Source organism: Rhinoderma darwinii, unplaced genomic scaffold, assembly GCF_050947455.1.
Source record: "Rhinoderma darwinii isolate aRhiDar2 unplaced genomic scaffold, aRhiDar2.hap1 Scaffold_102, whole genome shotgun sequence".
NCBI classification, from domain to species: domain Eukaryota; kingdom Metazoa; phylum Chordata; class Amphibia; order Anura; family Rhinodermatidae; genus Rhinoderma; species Rhinoderma darwinii.
This window is the reverse complement of record NW_027461901.1, coordinates 21,962-41,216: the sequence shown is the minus strand read 5'-3', so window position 1 is coordinate 41,216 and position 19,255 is coordinate 21,962. Positions and strand designations below refer to the sequence as shown.

The following is a 19,255-nucleotide window of genomic DNA, read 5'->3' as shown; positions in this document are numbered from 1 at the left end:
TGAAGAGACTCGCGGCGTCCTGAAGGTTTTCCTGGAGAACGTCATCCGTGACGCCGTCACCTACACCGAGCACGCTAAGAGGAAGACCGTCACCGCTATGGACGTGGTGTACGCGCTCAAACGCCAGGGCCGCACACTCTACGGCTTCGGAGGTTAATTCCGCTCCTGCTCAGCTCCATCTTACACAACACAAAGGCTCTTCTCAGAGCCGCCACATCCTCTATAGATCAGCTATGATGTCTGCTGGTGACCGCTCGTGTATCATCTGAGCAGTGACCTTCTACTTCTATATACACGGGGGTAGGGGCTTCAGTATCACGTCGGTCTTCCAGTGAGGAGCCTGATATGTGGACTGCAGTGTGTCCCCTAATAGCGTCCTAGAAGCAGCTGACTGAATTGGGTCTTAGACCCGGGAATGTTAATGTGAAGGGAAAGAGTACCTTAGTGCTATACTTGCTGGCGAGTGATCCTCCGGCAGGAATACACCTCGTAGCGGCGCTGCCGGACGCCGTTTGTGCCGATGCCTGCACGTACAGGAGTGGCAGAAACTCACCGCTGAATATCCGCTCAGTTGCTCATAGCGCTGTATAAGCGCACGAGCAGTGGATCAAACAGCGGACTTGCGGTGTTGCTTCTTCGGCGTCCAGCTTGCTGCTGGGCAACGTGCTTTCCGCAATCCTTGGAGAGAGGGCCAGTGTTTTCTTAGCTGCTGTCACTGCTACTAATGTTACCAGATTCTCACAACAAACAATAAATCTGTTACTGGGACCAACTTTGACACAAGTATCGGCTCGGCCCGTATCTCATTCTGCCGGACGGCTGGGATTAATAAGGCTGCTGGCAATAAATCTGTTAACCTCTAGTACTAATAATGAATCTGTCTGCTGTCCCTATATAGGACTCACTTTATTACAGTAACGCGTGCAGTTTCTTGCAGAGCAACATTTAGTGAGACGCATTCAATGAATGAAAAAGGAGAAACTGATGCAGCTGATACGGCATTTTACAAGAGTAAAACCCAATGTTGGAGGGGCCGTGTTTTCCAAGCTGCTCTCATTGCTACAAATGTTACGAGATTTTCAAAACAAACTAGCAATTTGTAGCACCAAGTTCCACATAAGTATGGACTTGCATTGTCTTGTATGTCACTTTGCCAGACTGCTGGTATAATCGAGCTGCTGGCAATACAATGACAGGAAACAGAATGCACCTATTTCTACTTCGTACTAACACTGTGCGTTGTCTATACTTAGGACTCCCCTCATCCCACTAACGCATGAAGTTGCTGCAGAGTAACATTTACTGAGACGCATTCGAAGAATCCAGAGAGACTGGAAGTTATAATTTAAGATATTATGTAGTCGGGGACGGGTTGTAGATCGTGAACATTAATCACTGGAGTAGTTGTACTATTAATGTGTCCTGTACAGTATAGTTAGTGCACCAATGAGGACAGCGCCATCATCTGCACGAGACAGTAGTGAATGTATAGGTCATGAGTAACGCAGTTCTACACCCACCCACCCTACGGCTTCCTCTTCAATGTGAAACCCCGCGGTATATGAATTGATATGGCTAGATCTCTGTACAAGCAGAGCCACTTATCTGGCGCAGAACGTTTACATATCGGAGATCAGCGGTGAGAGCTCTGTTCTAAGGATCACGTGGGCGGCTCTTAAAAGAGCCTTTGTGGTTAAATGTGGGATAAGCGGCGCTCACTTGCTCTTGGCGCTTTTGCTGCTCTCGGTCTTCTTGGGCAGCAGAACGGCCTGGATGTTGGGCAGGACGCCTCCCTGAGCGATGGTCACACCACCCAGCAGCTTGTTGAGCTCCTCGTCATTGCGCACGGCCAGCTGCAGGTGACGGGGGATGATTCGGGTCTTCTTGTTGTCCCGGGCGGCATTTCCGGCCAGTTCCAGGATCTCAGCGGTCAGATATTCCAGCACAGCGGCCAGGTAGACCGGAGCGCCGGCGCCGACCCTCTCAGCGTAGTTACCCTTGCGGAGAAGTCTGTGCACACGACCGACAGGGAACTGAAGTCCTGCACGGGATGAGCGGGTCTTGGCTTTAGCCCGCACTTTGCCTCCTTGCTTTCCTCTTCCAGACATGTCTATTACCTGATCAGATCTAACGGCTGCGCTCCGACCGTCACTTCTTATACCCGGATGGAGCAGAGAGCTTCTTCTCTGATTGGCCGCATCTAAAACTGATATTCAACGCCAGACACTGTAGCCAATGAGGAAGTTGAATATTTCTATAGACTCGCAGATAACACCACGCCCCCTCCTCTGTCTCTACCAACAGGAACATCTCCCGCCTGAACTCGAATGGAGCAGGAATAAAGCAGCAGCGGCGGCTTCTTCTCATTAGGCGCCAAGTAATGTGCCCCGTCCCCGCAGGAAGGACCCAAAGGCTCTTCTAAGAGCCCCCCACCAAGTCTACAACAGAGCTGCCGCCTCCATCTTGTGCTTATTCGTGCGCATGTCCTTATTCCCGCTGGTCTCCCATGTCTGGAAGAGTCGTTCAGTCCGTGCAGCCGCTCCTTCATGCTGCAGGATATGGGGGGACATTCCCGGGTGTGATAGCGCAGAGCTGCTGCTGCATTAGGGGCTTATCTGCGGGCTGCACGGGCTGATTCTTCTCTATCCAACGATACCGTGAAACGCACAATTCCAACGTCCGCTGCCAATCTCCAGTATAAAGGGGGTGACGTACAAACATGTAACACGTCTTTATTACATCCGTATCGTTCCCGAATTACCGGCATTATGTCCCTGTTCCCTAATATTAGTGGCATTATGTCCCCTGTAGGAGGGTACAGGGACACAATTCCGGTAATATGTCCCTGTTCCCTCATATAACTGGCATTATGTCCTATGTAGGAGGGTACAGGGACACAATGCCGGTAACATGTCCCTGTTACCTTATCTTCCAGACATTATGTCCTTGTTACTTATTATTACCGGCATTACGTCCCTGTTCCTACTTATTACCGGCATTATGTCCCTGTTCCTTCATATTACCGCATTATGTCCCTATTCTATTACGTGTAGAAGAAACCAGAGACTGCTCCAATAACCGGGCATAGACACCAGAGTCTGCTCCACCTGTATTAAAAGAAGCCCTCACAGACAAGAAATAGAGGCTGTTCCACCTGTATTACAATACCCGGTACAGAGGAGACATCAGTCTGCTCCTCCTGCATTACAATACCCGGCACAGAGGAGACACCAGAGTCTGCTCCACTTGTATTACAATACCCGGTACAGAGGAGACACCAGAGTCTGCTCCACTTGTATTACAATACCCGGTACAGAGGAGACACCAGAGTCTGCTCCGCCTGTATTCCAATACCCGGCACAGAGGAGACACCAGAGTCTACTCCTCCTGTATTACAATACCCGGTACAGAGGAGACACCAGAGTCTGCTCCACTTGTATTACAATACCCGGCACAGAGGAGACACCAGAGTCTGCTCCACTTGTATTACAATACCTGGCACAGAGGAGACACCAGAGTCTGCTCCTCCTGTATTACAATACCCGGCACAGAGGAGACACCAGAGTCTGCTCCACTTGTATTACAATAACCACCCTTTATCCAGTCCTCGCCAGTGTGATTGCTTGTTCTCTATCGTCGACAAGCAGTCTCCCTGGCATCGGTTATAAATCTGACTACTACCCTCATCATTGTTATTTACAGATGTCCCATGCTTCCTTCCGTCTCCTAATGTACAATGTTCCGTTTCTTCTGGACAGTGTGATATTGGGACGGGTCATCTGCCCGCAGGATCCGTGTCCCGGCTTCCTCACACGCGGCATTGTCCCTCCCTGTCCGGCAGCCACATAATGTATGAAGCAGCATCTGCACCGACACGAGAACGGCCGCACATAGAACAGGGGGACTAGCGGGAGGCCAGACAATAGCAGGCACAGCTCTGTTGTAGACAAGGTGGGCGGCTCTTAGAAGAGCCTTTGTGTTCTTACTGCAGGGACGGGGCACATTACTTGGCGCTGGTGTACTTGGTGACGGCCTTGGTGCCCTCGGACACGGCGTGCTTGGCCAGCTCTCCAGGCAGCAGCAGGCGCACGGCAGTCTGGATCTCCCGGGAGGTGATGGTGGAGCGCTTGTTGTAGTGAGCCAGGCGGGAGGCTTCCCCTGCGATGCGCTCGAAGATGTCATTGACGAAGGAGTTCATGATGCCCATGGCCTTGGACGAGATGCCGGTGTCAGGGTGGACCTGCTTGAGCACCTTGTACACGTAAATGGCGTAGCTCTCCTTCCTGCTCTTTCTCCGCTTCTTGCCGTCCTTCTTCTGTGTCTTGGTCACGGCTTTCTTGGAGCCCTTCTTGGGCGCCGGGGCAGACTTGGCGGGCTCAGGCATGATAACACACTGCGATCTACTCACAACTGAGATAATGGAATGCTTTACCCTCTCACCGCCGCTGTATTTATACACGGGCTATGCAAATGAGCAACGCTGCCTGACCACTGTTCTACTGGAAGAGCAAGTCATGTGACCTGTGGAATCGTCATTAGCCACTCCCAGTGCAGCTAATTGGTGGTTTCCACGAGTCTGTTCTCTATTGGTGGCTTTAAATCTCTCCAATCCCAGGAGCTGGTGAGCGGTGCAGTAGTTAACTGCTGCCTCGGGTAGATGGTGGCGCAGTCCTCATTGATGCACTAACTATACTGTATAGAACACATTAATAGTACAACTACTCCAGTGATTCGTGTTCATGATCTACAACTCGCCCCTGACTACATAGTGTCTTAAATTCTATCTTCCAGTCTCAAGAGCTTTGTCACAATTCGGTCCCCCTGAAGTATAACCACCATCATCCCAGGTGTTTAGGTAAGATTCCATCCCCGCGCCATGTACGGATAAGAGCAGTTCCTAAACTACAAAGGAGAAGTCCTACGAGGGGTCTGCGGCAATGCTTTATATATACAGGAGACGCTATTAGGGTAACAAACCATTCCTCTCAAGGACTCTCATTGCTTCTAATTCTGCCCTGGTGTACACCACCAACTAAATGTGAACAAATGAAAAAGGGAGGGGAAGAGAAGGGCAAGAAGCGCACGGATCAAAGGATCTCTTGAATTAAGAAAAAATATCGATCAATAAAACAACGAGCTTAGAGGTATATTCTACCTAACAGGGAAGGGGTGAACGGTCCCTGTGTAGAGAACACCCCATTTAATGAACAAATCCCATTCAGCATTGTGACTTATCGTAGATGAAGGGGAATAAAAGGGAAAGGTACATAAATCAAATATCAAAAGTGGGGGCATAAAGGGGACAAACTGGGCTGTAATGTTCGTCTCCCTCAAGTACCGCACTATTGGAGCTCTGATATTAGATTTTACTCCTGAATAGAGCTGCATCAATTTGTCCTTTTCATTCTCTGAATGCGTCTCAGTAAATGTTACTCTGCAGCAACTTCATGCGTTAGTGTGATGAGGTCAGTCCTAAGTATAGACAACGCACAGTGTTAGTACGAAGTAGAAATAGGTGCATTCTGTTTCCTGTCATTGTATTGCCAGCAGCTCGATTATACCAGCAGTCTGGCAAAGTGACATACAAGACAATGCAAGTCCATACTTATGTGGAACTTGGTGCTACAAATTGCTAGTTTGTTTTGAAAATCTCGTAACATTTGTAGCAATGAGAGCAGCTTGGAAAACACGGCCCCTCCAACATTGGGTTTTGCTCTTGTAAAATGCCGTATCGGCTGCATCAGTTTTGTCCTTTTTCATTCATTGAATGCGTCTCACTAAATGTTGCTCTGCAAGAAACTGCACGCGTTACTGTAATAAAGTGAGTCCTATATCGGGACAGCAGACAGAGTCATTATTAGTACTAGAGGTTAACAGATTTATTGCCAGCAGCCTTATTAATCCCAGCCGTCCGGCAGAATGAGATACGGGCCGAGCCGATACTTGTGTCAAAGTTGGTCCCAGTAACAGATTTATTGTTTGTTGTAAGAATCTGGTAACATTAGTAGCAGTGACAGCAGCTAAGAAAACACTGGCCCTCTCTCCAAGGATTGCGGAAACACGTTGCCCAGCAGCAAGCTGGACGCCGAAGAAGCAACACCGCAAGTCCGCTGTTTGATCCACTGCTCGGGCGCTTATACAGCGCTATGAGCAACTGAGCGGATATTCAGCGGTGAGTTTCTGCCACTCGTGTACGTGCAGGCATCGGCACAAACGGCGTCCGACGGCGCCGCTACGAGGATGTGTTTTGCTGCCTGAGTACCTTACTGCTATACTTGCTGGCGAGTGATCCTCTTTCCCTTCAGATTAACATTCCCTGGTCTAAGACCCAATTCAGTCAGCTGCTTCTAGGACGCTATTAGGGGACACACTGCAGTCCACATATCCGGCTCCTCACTGGAAGACCGACGTGATACTGAAGCCCCTACCTCCGTGTATATAGAAGTAGAAGATCACTGCCTGTAATATTAAGGAACAGGGACATAATGCCTGTAAGATGAAGGAACAGGGTCATAATGCCGGTAAGATGAAGGAACAGCGACATAATGCCGGTAATATGAAGGAATACGGACGTAATTCCGGTAAGATGAGGGAGCAGGGACATAATGCCGGTAATATGAAGGGACAGGGACATAATGCCTGTAAGATGAGGGAACAGGGACATAATGCCGGTAATATGAAGGAACAGGGACATAATGCCTGTAATAAGAAGGAACAGGTACAAAATGCCTGTAATATAAAGGAACAGGGACATAATGCCTGTAAGATGAAGGAACAAGGACATAATGCCGGTAATATGAAGGAACAGGGACATAATGCCTGTAAGATGAGGGAACAGGGACATAATGCCTGTAATATGAAGGAACAGGGACGTAATGCCGATAATATGAAGGAACAGGGACGTAATGCCGGTAATATGAAGGAATAGGGTTATAATGCCTGTAAGATGAGGGAACAAAGACTTAATGCCGGTAAGATGAGGGAACAGGGACATAATGCCGGTAATATGAAGGGACACGGACATAATGCCTGCAATATGAAGGAACAAGGACATAATGCCTGTAATATGAAGGAACAGGGACATAATGCCTGTAAGATGAGGGAACAGGGACATAATGCCGGTAATATGAGGGAACAGGGACATTATGCCGTGTCCCTGTCTCCTGACCGCCTCTTGGCAATCGGCTGTCCCTGACTCATGTCCGTCTCTCTGCACTTGGCTGTTCCTGTCTCCTAACCCACTCTTTGCCCTCGGCTGTCCCTGGCTCCTGACCGTCTCTCTGCACTCGACTGTCCCTGGCTCCTGATCGTCTCTCTATACTCGGCTTTCCCTGACTCCTGACAGTCTCTCTATACTCGTCTGTCCCTGACTCCTGACCATCTCTCTATACTTGGCTGTCCCTGGCTCCTGACCGTCTCTCTGCACTCGGCTGTCCCTGGCTTCTGACCGTCTCTCTGTTTCCGGCTGTCCCTGTCTGCTGACCGTCTCTCTGCACACGGCTGTCCCTGTCTCCTGACGGTCTCTCTGCACTCGACTGTCCCTGACTCCTGACAGTCTCTCTATACTCGGCTGTCCCTGACTCCTGACCATCTCTCTATACTTGGCTGTCCCTGGCTCCTGACCGTCTCTCTGCACTCGGCTGTCCCGGACTCCTGACCGTTTCTCTGCACTTGGCTGTCCCAGGCTCCTGACCGTCTGTCTATACTCGGCTGTCCCTGACTCCTGATCGTCTCTCTATACTCGGCTGTCCCGGACTCCTGACCGTTTCTCTGCACTTGGCTGTCCCAGGCTCCTGACCGTCTCTCTATACTCGGCCGTCCCTGACTCCTGACAGTCTCTCTGCAGTCGGCTATCCCTGTCTCCTGACCGTCTCTCTGCATTTGGCTGTCCCTGGCTCCTGACCGTCTCTCTGCACTCGGCTGTCCCTGACTCCTGACCGTCTCTCTGCACTCGACTGTCCCTGGCTCCTGATCGTCTCTCTATACTCGGCTTTCCCTGACTCCTGACAGTCTCTCTATACTCGGCTGTCCCTGACTCCTGACCATCTCTCTATACTTGGCTGTCCCTGGCTCCTGACCGTCTCTCTGCACTCGGCTGTCCCTGACTCCTGAACGTCTCTCTGCACTCGGCTGTCCCGGACTCCTGACCGTTTCTCTGCACTTGGCTGTCCCAGGCTCCTGACCGTGTCTCTATACTCGACTGTCCCTGACTCCTGATAGTCTCTCTGCACTTGGCTGTACTTGGCTACTGACCGTCTCTCTGCACTCGGCTGTCCCTGGCTCCTGACCGTCTCTCTGCACTCGGCAGTCCCTGTCTCCTGACCGTCTCTCTGCACTCGGCTGTCCCTGGCTACTGACCGTCTCTCTGCACTCGGCTGTCCCTGTCTCCTGACCGTCTCTCTGCACTTGGCTGTCCCTGGCTACTGACCGTCTCTCTGATTCCGGCTGTCCCTGTCCTGTACTGTATGTGCTGGGACTTGGTTTCTTGTAATACAGGTGGAGCGTACTCTAATGTCTTGTCTGTTACAGTACACTAGAATCTGTTCCATCTGTAATACATCAATACGTATGTGCTGGGTTTTATTTATACAGGTGAAGTAGACTCTGGTGTCTATTCTGTGCGGGTTTATTGTATTACCTGTGAATCAAACTATAGTTGCTTGTCTTTTCCGGATTATTATAATACAGGTGGAGCAGACTATAGCTTCTTGTCTGTGCCGGGTAATTGTATTGCAGGTGAAGTAGACTATAGTTGCTAGTCTGTTCCGGGTTATTGTATTACAGGGGGAGCAGACTATAGCTTCTTGTCTGTGCCGGGTTATTGTATTACAGGTGGAGCAGACTATAGCTTCTTGTCTGTGCGGGGTTATTGTAATACAGGTGAAGTAGACTATAGTTGCTAGTCTGTTCTGGGTTATTGTATTACAGGGGGAGCAGACTATAGTTGCTAGTCTGTTCTGGGTTATTGTAATACAAACTTTGTTGTTTCTTTTTTTTGGTGCAAGGTTATTGTAGCCGCAAACACTAGTGTGTTTAGTCGTTATTGTAATTGCCTGGTTATTGGAGGAGCAGTCTCTGGTTTCTTCTACACACTGTAATAGAATAGGGACATAATGCGGTAATAGGAGGGAACAGGGACATAATGCCGGTAATAAGTAGGAACAGGGACATAATGCCGGTAAAAGGAAGGAACAGGGACATAATGCCGGTAAAAGGAAGGAACAGGGACATAATGCCGGTAAGATGAGTGAATAGGGACAAAATGCCGTTAAGATGAGGGAACAAGGACATAATGCCGGTAATATGAAGGAACAAGGACATAATGCCTGTAATATGAAGTAACAAGGACGTAATGCCGGTAATTTGAAGAAATAGGGACGTAATTCCGGTAATATGAAGGAGCAGGGACGTAATGCCGGTAATATGAGGGAACAGGGACATAATGTCTGTAATATGAGGGAACAGGGACATAAAGCCGGTAATATGAAGGAACAGGGACATGTCCCTGTTTCCTCATCTTACAGGCATTATAGCCCTGTCCCTTCATATTACAGGGTTTATGTCCCTGTTCCCTCATATTACAGACATTATATTACCGGCATTATGTCCCAGTACCCTCCTAGAGGGGATATAATGCCAGGAATATGAGGGAACAGGGACATTATGCCGGTAATATGAGGGAACAGGGACATAATGCCGTTATTATGAAGGAACAGGGACATCATGCCTGTAAGATGAGGGAACAGGGAGATAATGCCTGTAATATGAAGGAACAGGGACATAATGCCGGTAATATGATGGAACAGGGACATAATACCTGTAATATGAAGGAACAGGGACATAATGCCTGTAATATGAAGGAACAGGGACATAATGCCTTTTAATATGAAGGAACAGGGACATAATGCCTGTTATATGAAGGAACAGGGAGGTAATGCCGATAATATGAAGGAACAGGGGTATAATGCCGGTAAGATGAGGGAACAGGGACATTATGTCCTTGTACTTTCATATTACCGGCATGATGTCGGTAAGATGAAGGAACAGGGACATAATGCCGGTAAGATGAGGGAACAGGGACATAATGACGGTAAGATGAGGGAACAGTGACGTAATGCCGATAATATGAAGAAACCGGGACGTAACGCCGGTCGAAGTAACAGGGACGTAATGCCGATAATATGAAGGAACAGGGACATAATGCCGGTAAGATGAAAGAACAGGCACATAATTTCGGTTCAGATGAGGGAACAGGGACATAATGTCGGTAAGATGAAGTAACAGGGACAAAATGCCTGTAATATGAAGGAACAGGGACATAATGTTGGTAATATGAGGGAACAGGGACTTAAAGCCGGTAATATGAAGGAACAGGGACATGTCCCTGTTTTCTCATCTTACAGCATTATATCCCTGTTCCTTCATATAACCGGCTTTATGTCCCTGTTCCTTCATATTACAGGCATTTTGTCCCTGTACCTTCATATTACCGGCATTATGTCCATTTTCCCTCCTACATATGGCATAATGCCTGTAATATGAGGGAAAAGGGACATAAAGCCTGTAATATGAAGGAATAGGGACATAATGCCGGTAATATGAAGGAACAGGGACATAATGCCTGTAATATGAAGGAACAGAGATATAATGCTGCTAATATGAAGGAACAGGGACGTAACGCCAATAATATGAAGGAACAGGGACATAATGCTCGAAGATGAAGGAACAGGGACATATTACCGGCATTATGTCCCTGTGCCCTCCTACACTGGACATAATGCCAGTAATATGAGGGGACAGGGACATTATGCCGGTAATATGAGAGGACATTGACATAATGCCTGTAATATGAACAAACAGGGACATGAAGCCTGTAATATGAAGGATCAGGGACGTAATGCCTGTTATATGAAGGAACAGGGAGGTAATGCCGGTAAAATGAGGGAACAGGGACATAATGCCGGTAATATGAAAGTACAAGGACATAATGTCGGTAAGATGAAGGAACAGGGACATAATGCCGGTAAGATGAGGGAACAGGGACAAAATGCCGGTAAGATGAGGGAACGGGGACGTAATGCCAGTAATATGAAGTAACAGGGACATAATGCCTCGAAGAAGAGGGAACAGGGACATATTACCGGCATTATGTCCCTGTGCCCTCCTACACTGGACATAATGCCAGTAATATGAGGGGACAGGGACATAATGCCGGTAAGATGAGGAAGCAGGGACAAAATGCCGGTAAGATGAGGGAACAGGGACGTAATGCCGATAATATGAAGGAGGCGGGACGTAATGTCGGTAATATGAAGAAACAGGGACGTAATGCTGGTAATATGAAGGAACCCGGGACGTAATGCCAATATTATGAAGGAATAGAGATATAATTCCGGTAAGATAAAGTAACAGGCACATAATGCCGGTTCAGATGAGGGAACAGGGACATAATGCCTGTAATATGAAGGAACAAGGACATAATACCGGTAACATGAAAGAACAAGGACATAATGCCGGTAATATGAAGGAACAGGGACAAAATGCCTGTAATATGAAGGAACAGGGACATAATGCCGGTAATATGAAGGAACAGGGACATAATGCCGGTAATATGAAGGAACAGGGAAATAATGCCGGTAATTAGAAGGAACAGGGACAAAATGCCTGTATTATGAAGGAACAGGGACATAATGCCGGTAATATGAAGGAACAGGGACATAATGCCGGTAATATGAAGGAACAGGGAAATAATGCCGGTAATTAGAAGGAACAGGGAGATAATGGCAGTAAGATGAGGGAACAGGGACATAATGTCTGTAAAATGAGGAAGCAGGGACATAAAGCTGTTAATATGAAGGAACAGGGACATAATGCCTGTAAGATGAGGAAACAGGGACATATTACCGGCATTATGTCCCTGTACCCTCCTACAGGGGACATAATGCCAGTAATATGAGGGAACAGGGACATTATGCCGGTACTATGAGTGAACAGGGACATAATGCCGGTATTATGAAGGAACAGGGACATAATGCCGGTATTATGAAGGAACAGGGACATCATGCCTGTAAGATGAGGGAACAGGGACATAATGCCTGTAATATGAGGGAACAGGGGCATAAAGCCGGTAATATGAAGGAACAGGGACATGAAGCCTGTAATATGAAGGATCAGGGACATAATGCCTGTAATATGAGGGAACAGGGACATAAAGCCTGTAATATGAAGGAACAGGGACATGAAGCCTGTATTATGAAGGATCAGGGACATAATGCCTGTAATATGAAGGAACAGGGACATAATGCCTGTAATATGAGGGAACAGGGGCATAATGCCTGGTAGATGAGGGAACAGGGACATAAAGACGGTAATATGAAGGAACAGGGACATAAAGCCTGTAATTTGAAGGAACAGGGACATAATGCCTGTAATATGAGGGAACAGGGGCATAATGCCTGGTAGATGAGGGAACAGGGACATAAAGCAGGTAATATGAAGGAACAGGGACATAATGCCTCAAAGATGAGGGAACAGGGACATATTACCGGCATTGTGTCCCTGTAGCCTCCTGCAGGGGACATAATGGCCGTAATATGAGGGGACAGGGACAATACTACGGTGTCTTGTCTTTTGCCGGCTTAATGTAGTACGAGAGGAACACACAGTGTCTGTTCCCTCCTCTGTGCTAGGTTATAGTTATACAGGTGGAGAAGTCTCTAGTGTCCTGTCTGTGTCCGGGTAATGTACTGCTGGAGGAGCAGGTTCTGGGGTCTGGCCTGTGTCAGGTTAGTTTAGTAAAGGAGGAGCAGACTTGTGTCTTTCTGTGCTGGGAAATTGTAATACAGGTGGAGCAGACTCTGTTGTCTTGCCTGTGACGACTTATTGTAACATAAGTAGAGCAATCTCTGGTGTTTCCTCTGTGCTGGGTTATTGTAACACAGGTGGAGCAGTTTCTGGTGTCTCCTCTGTGCCAAGTTACAGTAAGACAGGCGGAAGACACTCCGACATCTCGTCTGTGCCGGGTTACCCTTGTGGGCTCTCTGCAGCTCCAGGTCGCCCCCGCATCGGACAATCAGCTTCCCGCACGTTAGACATTGTGGTAAAGAACCCTGTGATAGTGACAAGTGCCGGGAATAGAGGGAACGAGCTCCCGCAAACACATTTATCTTGTCCGATCACAGCGACGTGCAGATCGGCAGAACTATGGCAGAGATCCCGGGGCCTCCACCCGGCTCCTTCCCAGCATCTCTGCCAGTGAAGGCTAGAAATGAGTAGGGGGAATGTCAGGGAGGGGGAAGTCACGTAGAGAGCCCGCTCGCCCGGCCGCTTCTAGTCGGAAAGGGCTCTTATCCCGGGCAGGGAAGCACAAGGGGAGAGCGGAGCTTCACTCCTGTCAGATGAGGAAAGGAAGGACATGTGATCAGTGTCAGCCAATAGACGCTCAGGACAATCGCAGCAAATCACCAAGCAGCCGCTGTACATATAAGAGGCGCCCCCATCTCTGTTCTCAGTGTTTTTCCCTCGCAGAATAATTGTTTTAGTGGATTCCCGTGTTATACGATGGCAGAGACCGCACCAGCCGCCGCTGTCCCTCCCACCGAGCCTGCCGCCAAATCCAAGAAGCAGCCGAAAAAACCTGCAGCAGGGAGCGCCAAGAAAACCAAAAAACCCTCCGGTCCCAGCGTGTCCGAGCTCATCGTGAAAGCCGTGTCCGCCTCCAAAGAGCGCAGTGGGGTGTCTCTGGCCGCCCTGAAGAAGGCTCTGGCTGCTGGAGGATACGATGTAGACAAGAACAACAGCCGCCTGAAGATGGCGCTCAAGACTCTGGTGACCAAGGAAACCCTGCTCCAGGTGAAAGGCAGCGGCGCCTCCGGCTCCTTCAAGCTGAACAAGAAGCAGCAGGAGACTAAGGACAAAGCGGTCAAGAAGAAGCCGGCGGCTGCTGCCAAATTCCCGAAGAAGACTCCGGCCAAGAGCCTGACAAAGGCCAAGAGGCCTGCCGCTGCCAAGAAGGTGGCGAAGAGCCCCAAGAAGCCAAAACCTGCCCCCAAGAAAATAACAAAGAGCCCAGCAAAGAAGGCGGCCAAGCCCAAAGCTGCCAAGAGTCCGGCTAAGAAAGCTGCCAAGAGTCCGGCTAAGAAAGCTGCCAAGAGTCCGGCTAAGAAATCTGCCAAGAGTCCGGCTAAGAAGGCGTCTAAGTCCAGGAAGACCGTGACGAAGAAATAACCGAGAGCCGCCCGCTACTTGTCCCACAAAGGCTCTTTTCAGAGCCACCACCTTCTCCCCGGCAGAGCTGTATGATCACTGGCCGCTGTTTCCTCCGGTACAGACAGCAGCGCGATCCTGAGATAAAGGAGGCGCTATCATCGCGTGTGCACGGAGGAGCTTCATGTCCCTGTTACTCTATGACAAGTGTCATTTCTGGTCATCTGCGCTGGACGCCATAGTTGCTGTATCCGGACCTCCACAGTGTCCGTCCCGTCACTATGGTGTAACATCCAGGCAGAGTTTATCAGGTCACAGTCCACCAGGTGTAATGTGTGAATAAGGACCGGGGCAGCAATAGACTTGTAGCTTACAGCACAGGATCCACGTGAAGGAGGCCGATGGTTTACACTCTCTCCGGTGTAAATAGAGCACAATGTCCCCTCCTCCTCATTGCACGTGGTGGATGGTGACCCTTATATGCTGCCTCTGGATGTGGGGCACAGTGTCCTGTGTAAGGATGGGGTGGGGGATTGTCCCTTTGTGTAATCTATAAAACCACTGCAGCGGCGGATGATGGGGAAGTAGTCTCTTATATAACGCTGTGTACGTGATCTGCGGACATGGAAATACAGTGAGCTGTTACTGATGATAACTAATTCGCAGAGAGCTGGAGAAATGATCTTATTAACGCCCCCTGCTGTAAAAGCTGCGTGTGAACGTCATGTAAACCGGTGTCCGCCTCTTCGGAACGGTGATTGGTCGCAAATATCACATTTGCTTTGTCGGTCGCATATTTTTTTATGAAGAAGCCAATAGAATGTAGGGGTGTGCCTTTCATGGACCAATGAGGACACCCTCAAGTGTATAAATACTCTGCGCTTTCCTCTCCTCGTATCAGTCTACTAGTGTGCACGTTGATATAGAGCTATGGCCAGAACAAAGCAGACTGCGCGTAAATCCACCGGCGGGAAAGCGCCCCGCAAGCAGCTGGCTACTAAAGCTGCACGGAAGAGCGCTCCCGCTACCGGCGGAGTGAAGAAGCCTCATCGTTACCGCCCGGGCACAGTCGCTCTCCGTGAAATCCGCCGCTACCAGAAGTCCACCGAGCTTCTTATCCGTAAGCTGCCCTTCCAGCGCCTGGTGCGAGAGATCGCTCAGGACTTCAAGACCGATCTGCGCTTCCAGAGCTCAGCAGTCATGGCTCTGCAGGAGGCCAGCGAGGCTTATCTGGTGGGACTGTTTGAGGATACCAACCTGTGCGCCATCCACGCCAAGAGGGTCACCATCATGCCCAAAGACATTCAACTGGCCCGCAGGATCCGTGGGGAGAGGGCTTAGGTCTGAACCCGGCAACGACTACAACACAAAGGCTCTTTTCAGAGCCACCAAATCCTCCCTCAAACGAGCTGAATCCTTTTCCTCCGTTAATTCTACCGCGACTCTCCCGCTGGCTTCTCGGTGCTCTGCTATTAATATGTGGAGGTGCCATGTTAACCCTTTCAGTGCTTAGTTAGCGCCATTTACACTATAACCAGTCCCCGTCTCTAGCACTCACGTTATCCGGCCCTTTCAGCAGTCCTGTCATGTGTTATGCCGGGTGTCTGCGCTGTATTCATCACCTCCCTCTCCGGCTGTATCGCAGTGATAACCCGCCCCACTCCTCACTGATGACTGCACATCGCTCTTCCTATAATAACCTCCGCTGCTGCTGCGAGGAATGACGCCGTTATGTGCAGCTAATGATCCACCGCTGACCAGTGTGTGCGGAGTCCTTGTTCCCTTCTCCTTGTAAAGGCAAACCAGGCGCAGCGTGTAGGGTGGGGGAGCAGGTATCCTCCGCCCGGTGTGAACACAAGCGCAGGGGAATTCTACTCTTATTCTGTGAGGTCATGATCATCGGGTGTAGTCCTGGTCACCGTTGTAAATCAGAGATCTAAACGCATTAACACTGCCCGAGTCTTCTCCTCCCTATTCATTCTATAAAACCGTTGTGGTGCTGGTGGCCGGAGGGGTGATCTGCGGGCACACAAATCCTGAACCTGACGGCAGATAACGAGCAGCCGCCATACTAATCCAAGACGTCACGCTTGTTCCTTGTTTCCCTTAACATTACTCTTTAGATTTGGGGCAGATAGAGATTACACAGCAGTCGCGCTATAAACGGGAAAAGAGCGGCCACATCATCTATAGATCAGCTATGATGTCTGCTGGTGACCGCTCGTGTATCATCTGAGCAGCGACCTTCTACTTCTATATACACGGGCAGGGCCGCCATCAGGGGGGTATTACTGGTACTCCCGTCAGGGGCCCGGCCACATGGATGAAGTAAAAGGGGCCCGCCGGGCTGCTGTCGCCCCCCCCCCCCCCTCAGACTGTTGCCCCCCCCTCGCAACGCTCACGGGCCCCCCCTTGCAACGCTCACGGGCCCCCCTCGCAACGCCCGTGGCACCCCCCTAGCGACACCCCCCTAGCGACACTCCCCTAGCAACACTCGCGGCAGCCCCTGCATACCTGTTGTAGCTTCACTGGAGGGGAAGATGCAGCATGTGCTGAAGCTGCGTGTGGAGATCCCGCCCCCCAGCTCCTCTACACTGCCGACCGGACCTGCAGGCTGGTGAGTATGTTCCCCTATCCATTCTGATTCCCATCCCCCTGACCCCATTTGTAGATTGTATAAAGTTGGTTAAAAAGTTTTTTGGTATTTTTTCGTTTTCCTAGCGCTTTTTTGCCGCGATTTTCGTAATCGCGGCAAAAATGGCGCAGTTTTGCCGCGATTATATAAAAATCGCGGCAAAACCGCGTGATTTGTGCCGCAATTACGAAAATTGCATAAAAAAAAGATACAAAACATGAAAAGTGCTGTTAGGCTATATTCTCACAGTGCGGTCAAGTCACGTTTTTTTGCAAAAATTGTGGCAAAAAAATGGGATTTCACCGCACTGTGTAACTAGACTAAGGCCTTATTCAGACGGCCGCATTCGGTCCGTGACATACGGAGCGTGTATCGGCTGTATCTCACAGGCTGACCACAATTCATGGTGCCGGACTCCTAGCATCATAGTTATCAGTGTTGCTGGGAGTCCCTGCCTCTCTGCGGGAATACTGTCCCATACTGTAATGATGCTTTCAGTACGGGACCGGGGACAGTATTCCCACGGGAAGGGAGGGACTATGATCATAGATAACTGTGATGCTAGAAACCCGGCTCCCTGAACTGTGGTCGGTCCGGGAAATATGGCCGATACACGCTCCGTATATCACAGACCGAACATGGACATCTGAATAAGCCACTTACTTGCCTCCTATTTTTGGTGCGGATTGTGCACTGAAAATTCACTACAAATGACAATATAAGGCCTTATTCACACGAACGGGTTATACGTCCGTGATACTTATTACGTCGCACGGACTTATGTTAGTGAATGGGGCCGTTCAGACTGTCAGTGAATTTCACGCAGCGTGTGTGCGCTGTGTAAAACTCACGACATGTCATATACTTGCCCGTGTTTCGCGCAGCACACACCCATTGAAGTCATTGGGTGCGTGCAAATCGTGCACGGCACACGGAAGCACTTCCGGGTGACGCGCGTGATTCCCGCTACACAGGGCCGTCATCAGGGGGGTATTAGGGGTACTAGTGTAGGGGGCACGGCCAAACTTAATTGAAAGGGGGGCCCGGCAACTGCCGCGACTTGCCTTTGGTAGAAAAAAACAGGCCCCTGCAATGGGGCCTGTTCTTTTCACCAAAACAATGTCGTGAGCTGCGGGCCCCCCTCTCGTCAAACACCGCCGTGAGCTGCGGGCCCCCCTCTCATCACCGCCGCGAAACACCGCTTGCGCGCGCGAACGACCGCAAGCTCGCGCACGCGCTCGCATGACCGCGCCCACGCGCGAACGACCAGGCGCGCCGCCGAGAGGGAGGCGGTGCGCCCGCAACACAAGTCCGATCTACGGGGAAGGACAGCCACACAGGGACAGCGGCGCACAGTTTACTTACCTGCTGGCCCGACTCCGCCTCCTCGTCCGACTCCTCCTCCTCGTCCGACTCCGCCTCGTCCTCCTTCTCCAGAGCGTAGCTGCGTAAGGAGAGGGGGGGGAGTCTAGTTGTTGCGCGGCGGCAGGAGTTCTACGATCCCCGCCATTTTCTGGAGCCTGGAGGTCAAGGACGACATCTGGACCGAAGACATCGCCTGAAGAGGACTGGAGTGGGAGCAGCTCTTCTGACACGGTGAGTAAAGTGTCTCAAAGTGCTGTTTATGTATGGCCCTGTTCACACAGAGTATTTTGCAGGCCGAAAAAATCTGCCTCAAAATTCCTTAAAGAATTTTGAGGCAGATTTTGACCTGCCCACACTATCTTGCCGCGTTTTTTGCTGCGTTTTTTGCCCGCTGCGATTGAGGACAGCAGACAAAAAACGCAGCGAAAAATGCATTTTCTGCCTCCCATTGATTTCGATGGGAGGACAGAGGCGGAACCGCGGCAAGAAAGGACGTGCTGCTTTTCCCTTTTTCCGCGACTGGCTCCCATTGATTTCAGATTAAATCAATGGGAGGCGGTTTTGGAAGTTTTTTGGTGCTGATTCTGACGCAGTGTCCGAGTCAATATCAAGGCCCAAAAACTCTGTGAACTGGGCCTTATTGTTAGGGCTTATTCAGACGAACGTGTAATACATCCGTGCAACGCGCGTGATATGTTACTCTATGGGGCCGTGCAGACTGTCAGTGATTTTCACTCTGCTGCGACTGTAATACGCTGCGGATTTTCCACAATAAAATGTGTTGCATAAAATCCGCAGTGTTCATGCCTAGTGTGTTCCTACCCTAAGGCCGGATTTACACAAGCGTGTGCTTTTTGCGTGCGCAAAAACGTGGCGTTTTGCGCATGCAAAAGGTCCATAACCGCTCCGTGTGTCAGCAGCGTATGATGCGCGGCTGCGTGATTTTCGCGCAGCCGCCATCATTATGACACTGTTTGTATGTTCGTAGCACGTGGTGCTTTTCTGTTTTCATTCATAGTTTATACGGCTGCGGAAGTGCTGGGCGGGATT

The 19,255-nt window shown here is 50.0% G+C and overlaps 4 protein-coding genes across 4 annotated transcripts; 2 read left to right on the top strand and 2 right to left on the bottom strand.

Moving 5' to 3' along the window:
• Window positions 1-1,715: 1,715 nt before the first annotated feature.
• Window positions 1,716-2,108, bottom strand: LOC142698332 (histone H2A type 1). Its single transcript, XM_075847895.1, has one exon. It carries the CDS (start codon window positions 2,106-2,108, stop codon window positions 1,716-1,718), a length of 393 nt encoding a protein of 130 aa, XP_075704010.1.
• Window positions 2,109-4,003: 1,895 nt separating this feature from the next.
• Window positions 4,004-4,384, bottom strand: LOC142698335 (histone H2B 1.1). The gene has a single exon (XM_075847897.1). The coding sequence runs from the start codon at window positions 4,382-4,384 to the stop codon at window positions 4,004-4,006; it is 381 nt and encodes a 126-aa protein (XP_075704012.1).
• Window positions 4,385-13,560: 9,176 nt separating this feature from the next.
• On the top strand, window positions 13,561-14,246 carry LOC142698337 (histone H1.5-like). The gene has a single exon (XM_075847899.1). The coding sequence runs from the start codon at window positions 13,561-13,563 to the stop codon at window positions 14,224-14,226; it is 666 nt and encodes a 221-aa protein (XP_075704014.1). The 3' UTR covers window positions 14,227-14,246.
• Window positions 14,247-15,127: 881 nt separating this feature from the next.
• Window positions 15,128-15,546, top strand: LOC142698319 (histone H3). Its single transcript, XM_075847886.1, has one exon. It carries the CDS (start codon window positions 15,136-15,138, stop codon window positions 15,544-15,546), a length of 411 nt encoding a protein of 136 aa, XP_075704001.1. The 5' UTR covers window positions 15,128-15,135.
• Window positions 15,547-19,255: the final 3,709 nt, after the last annotated feature.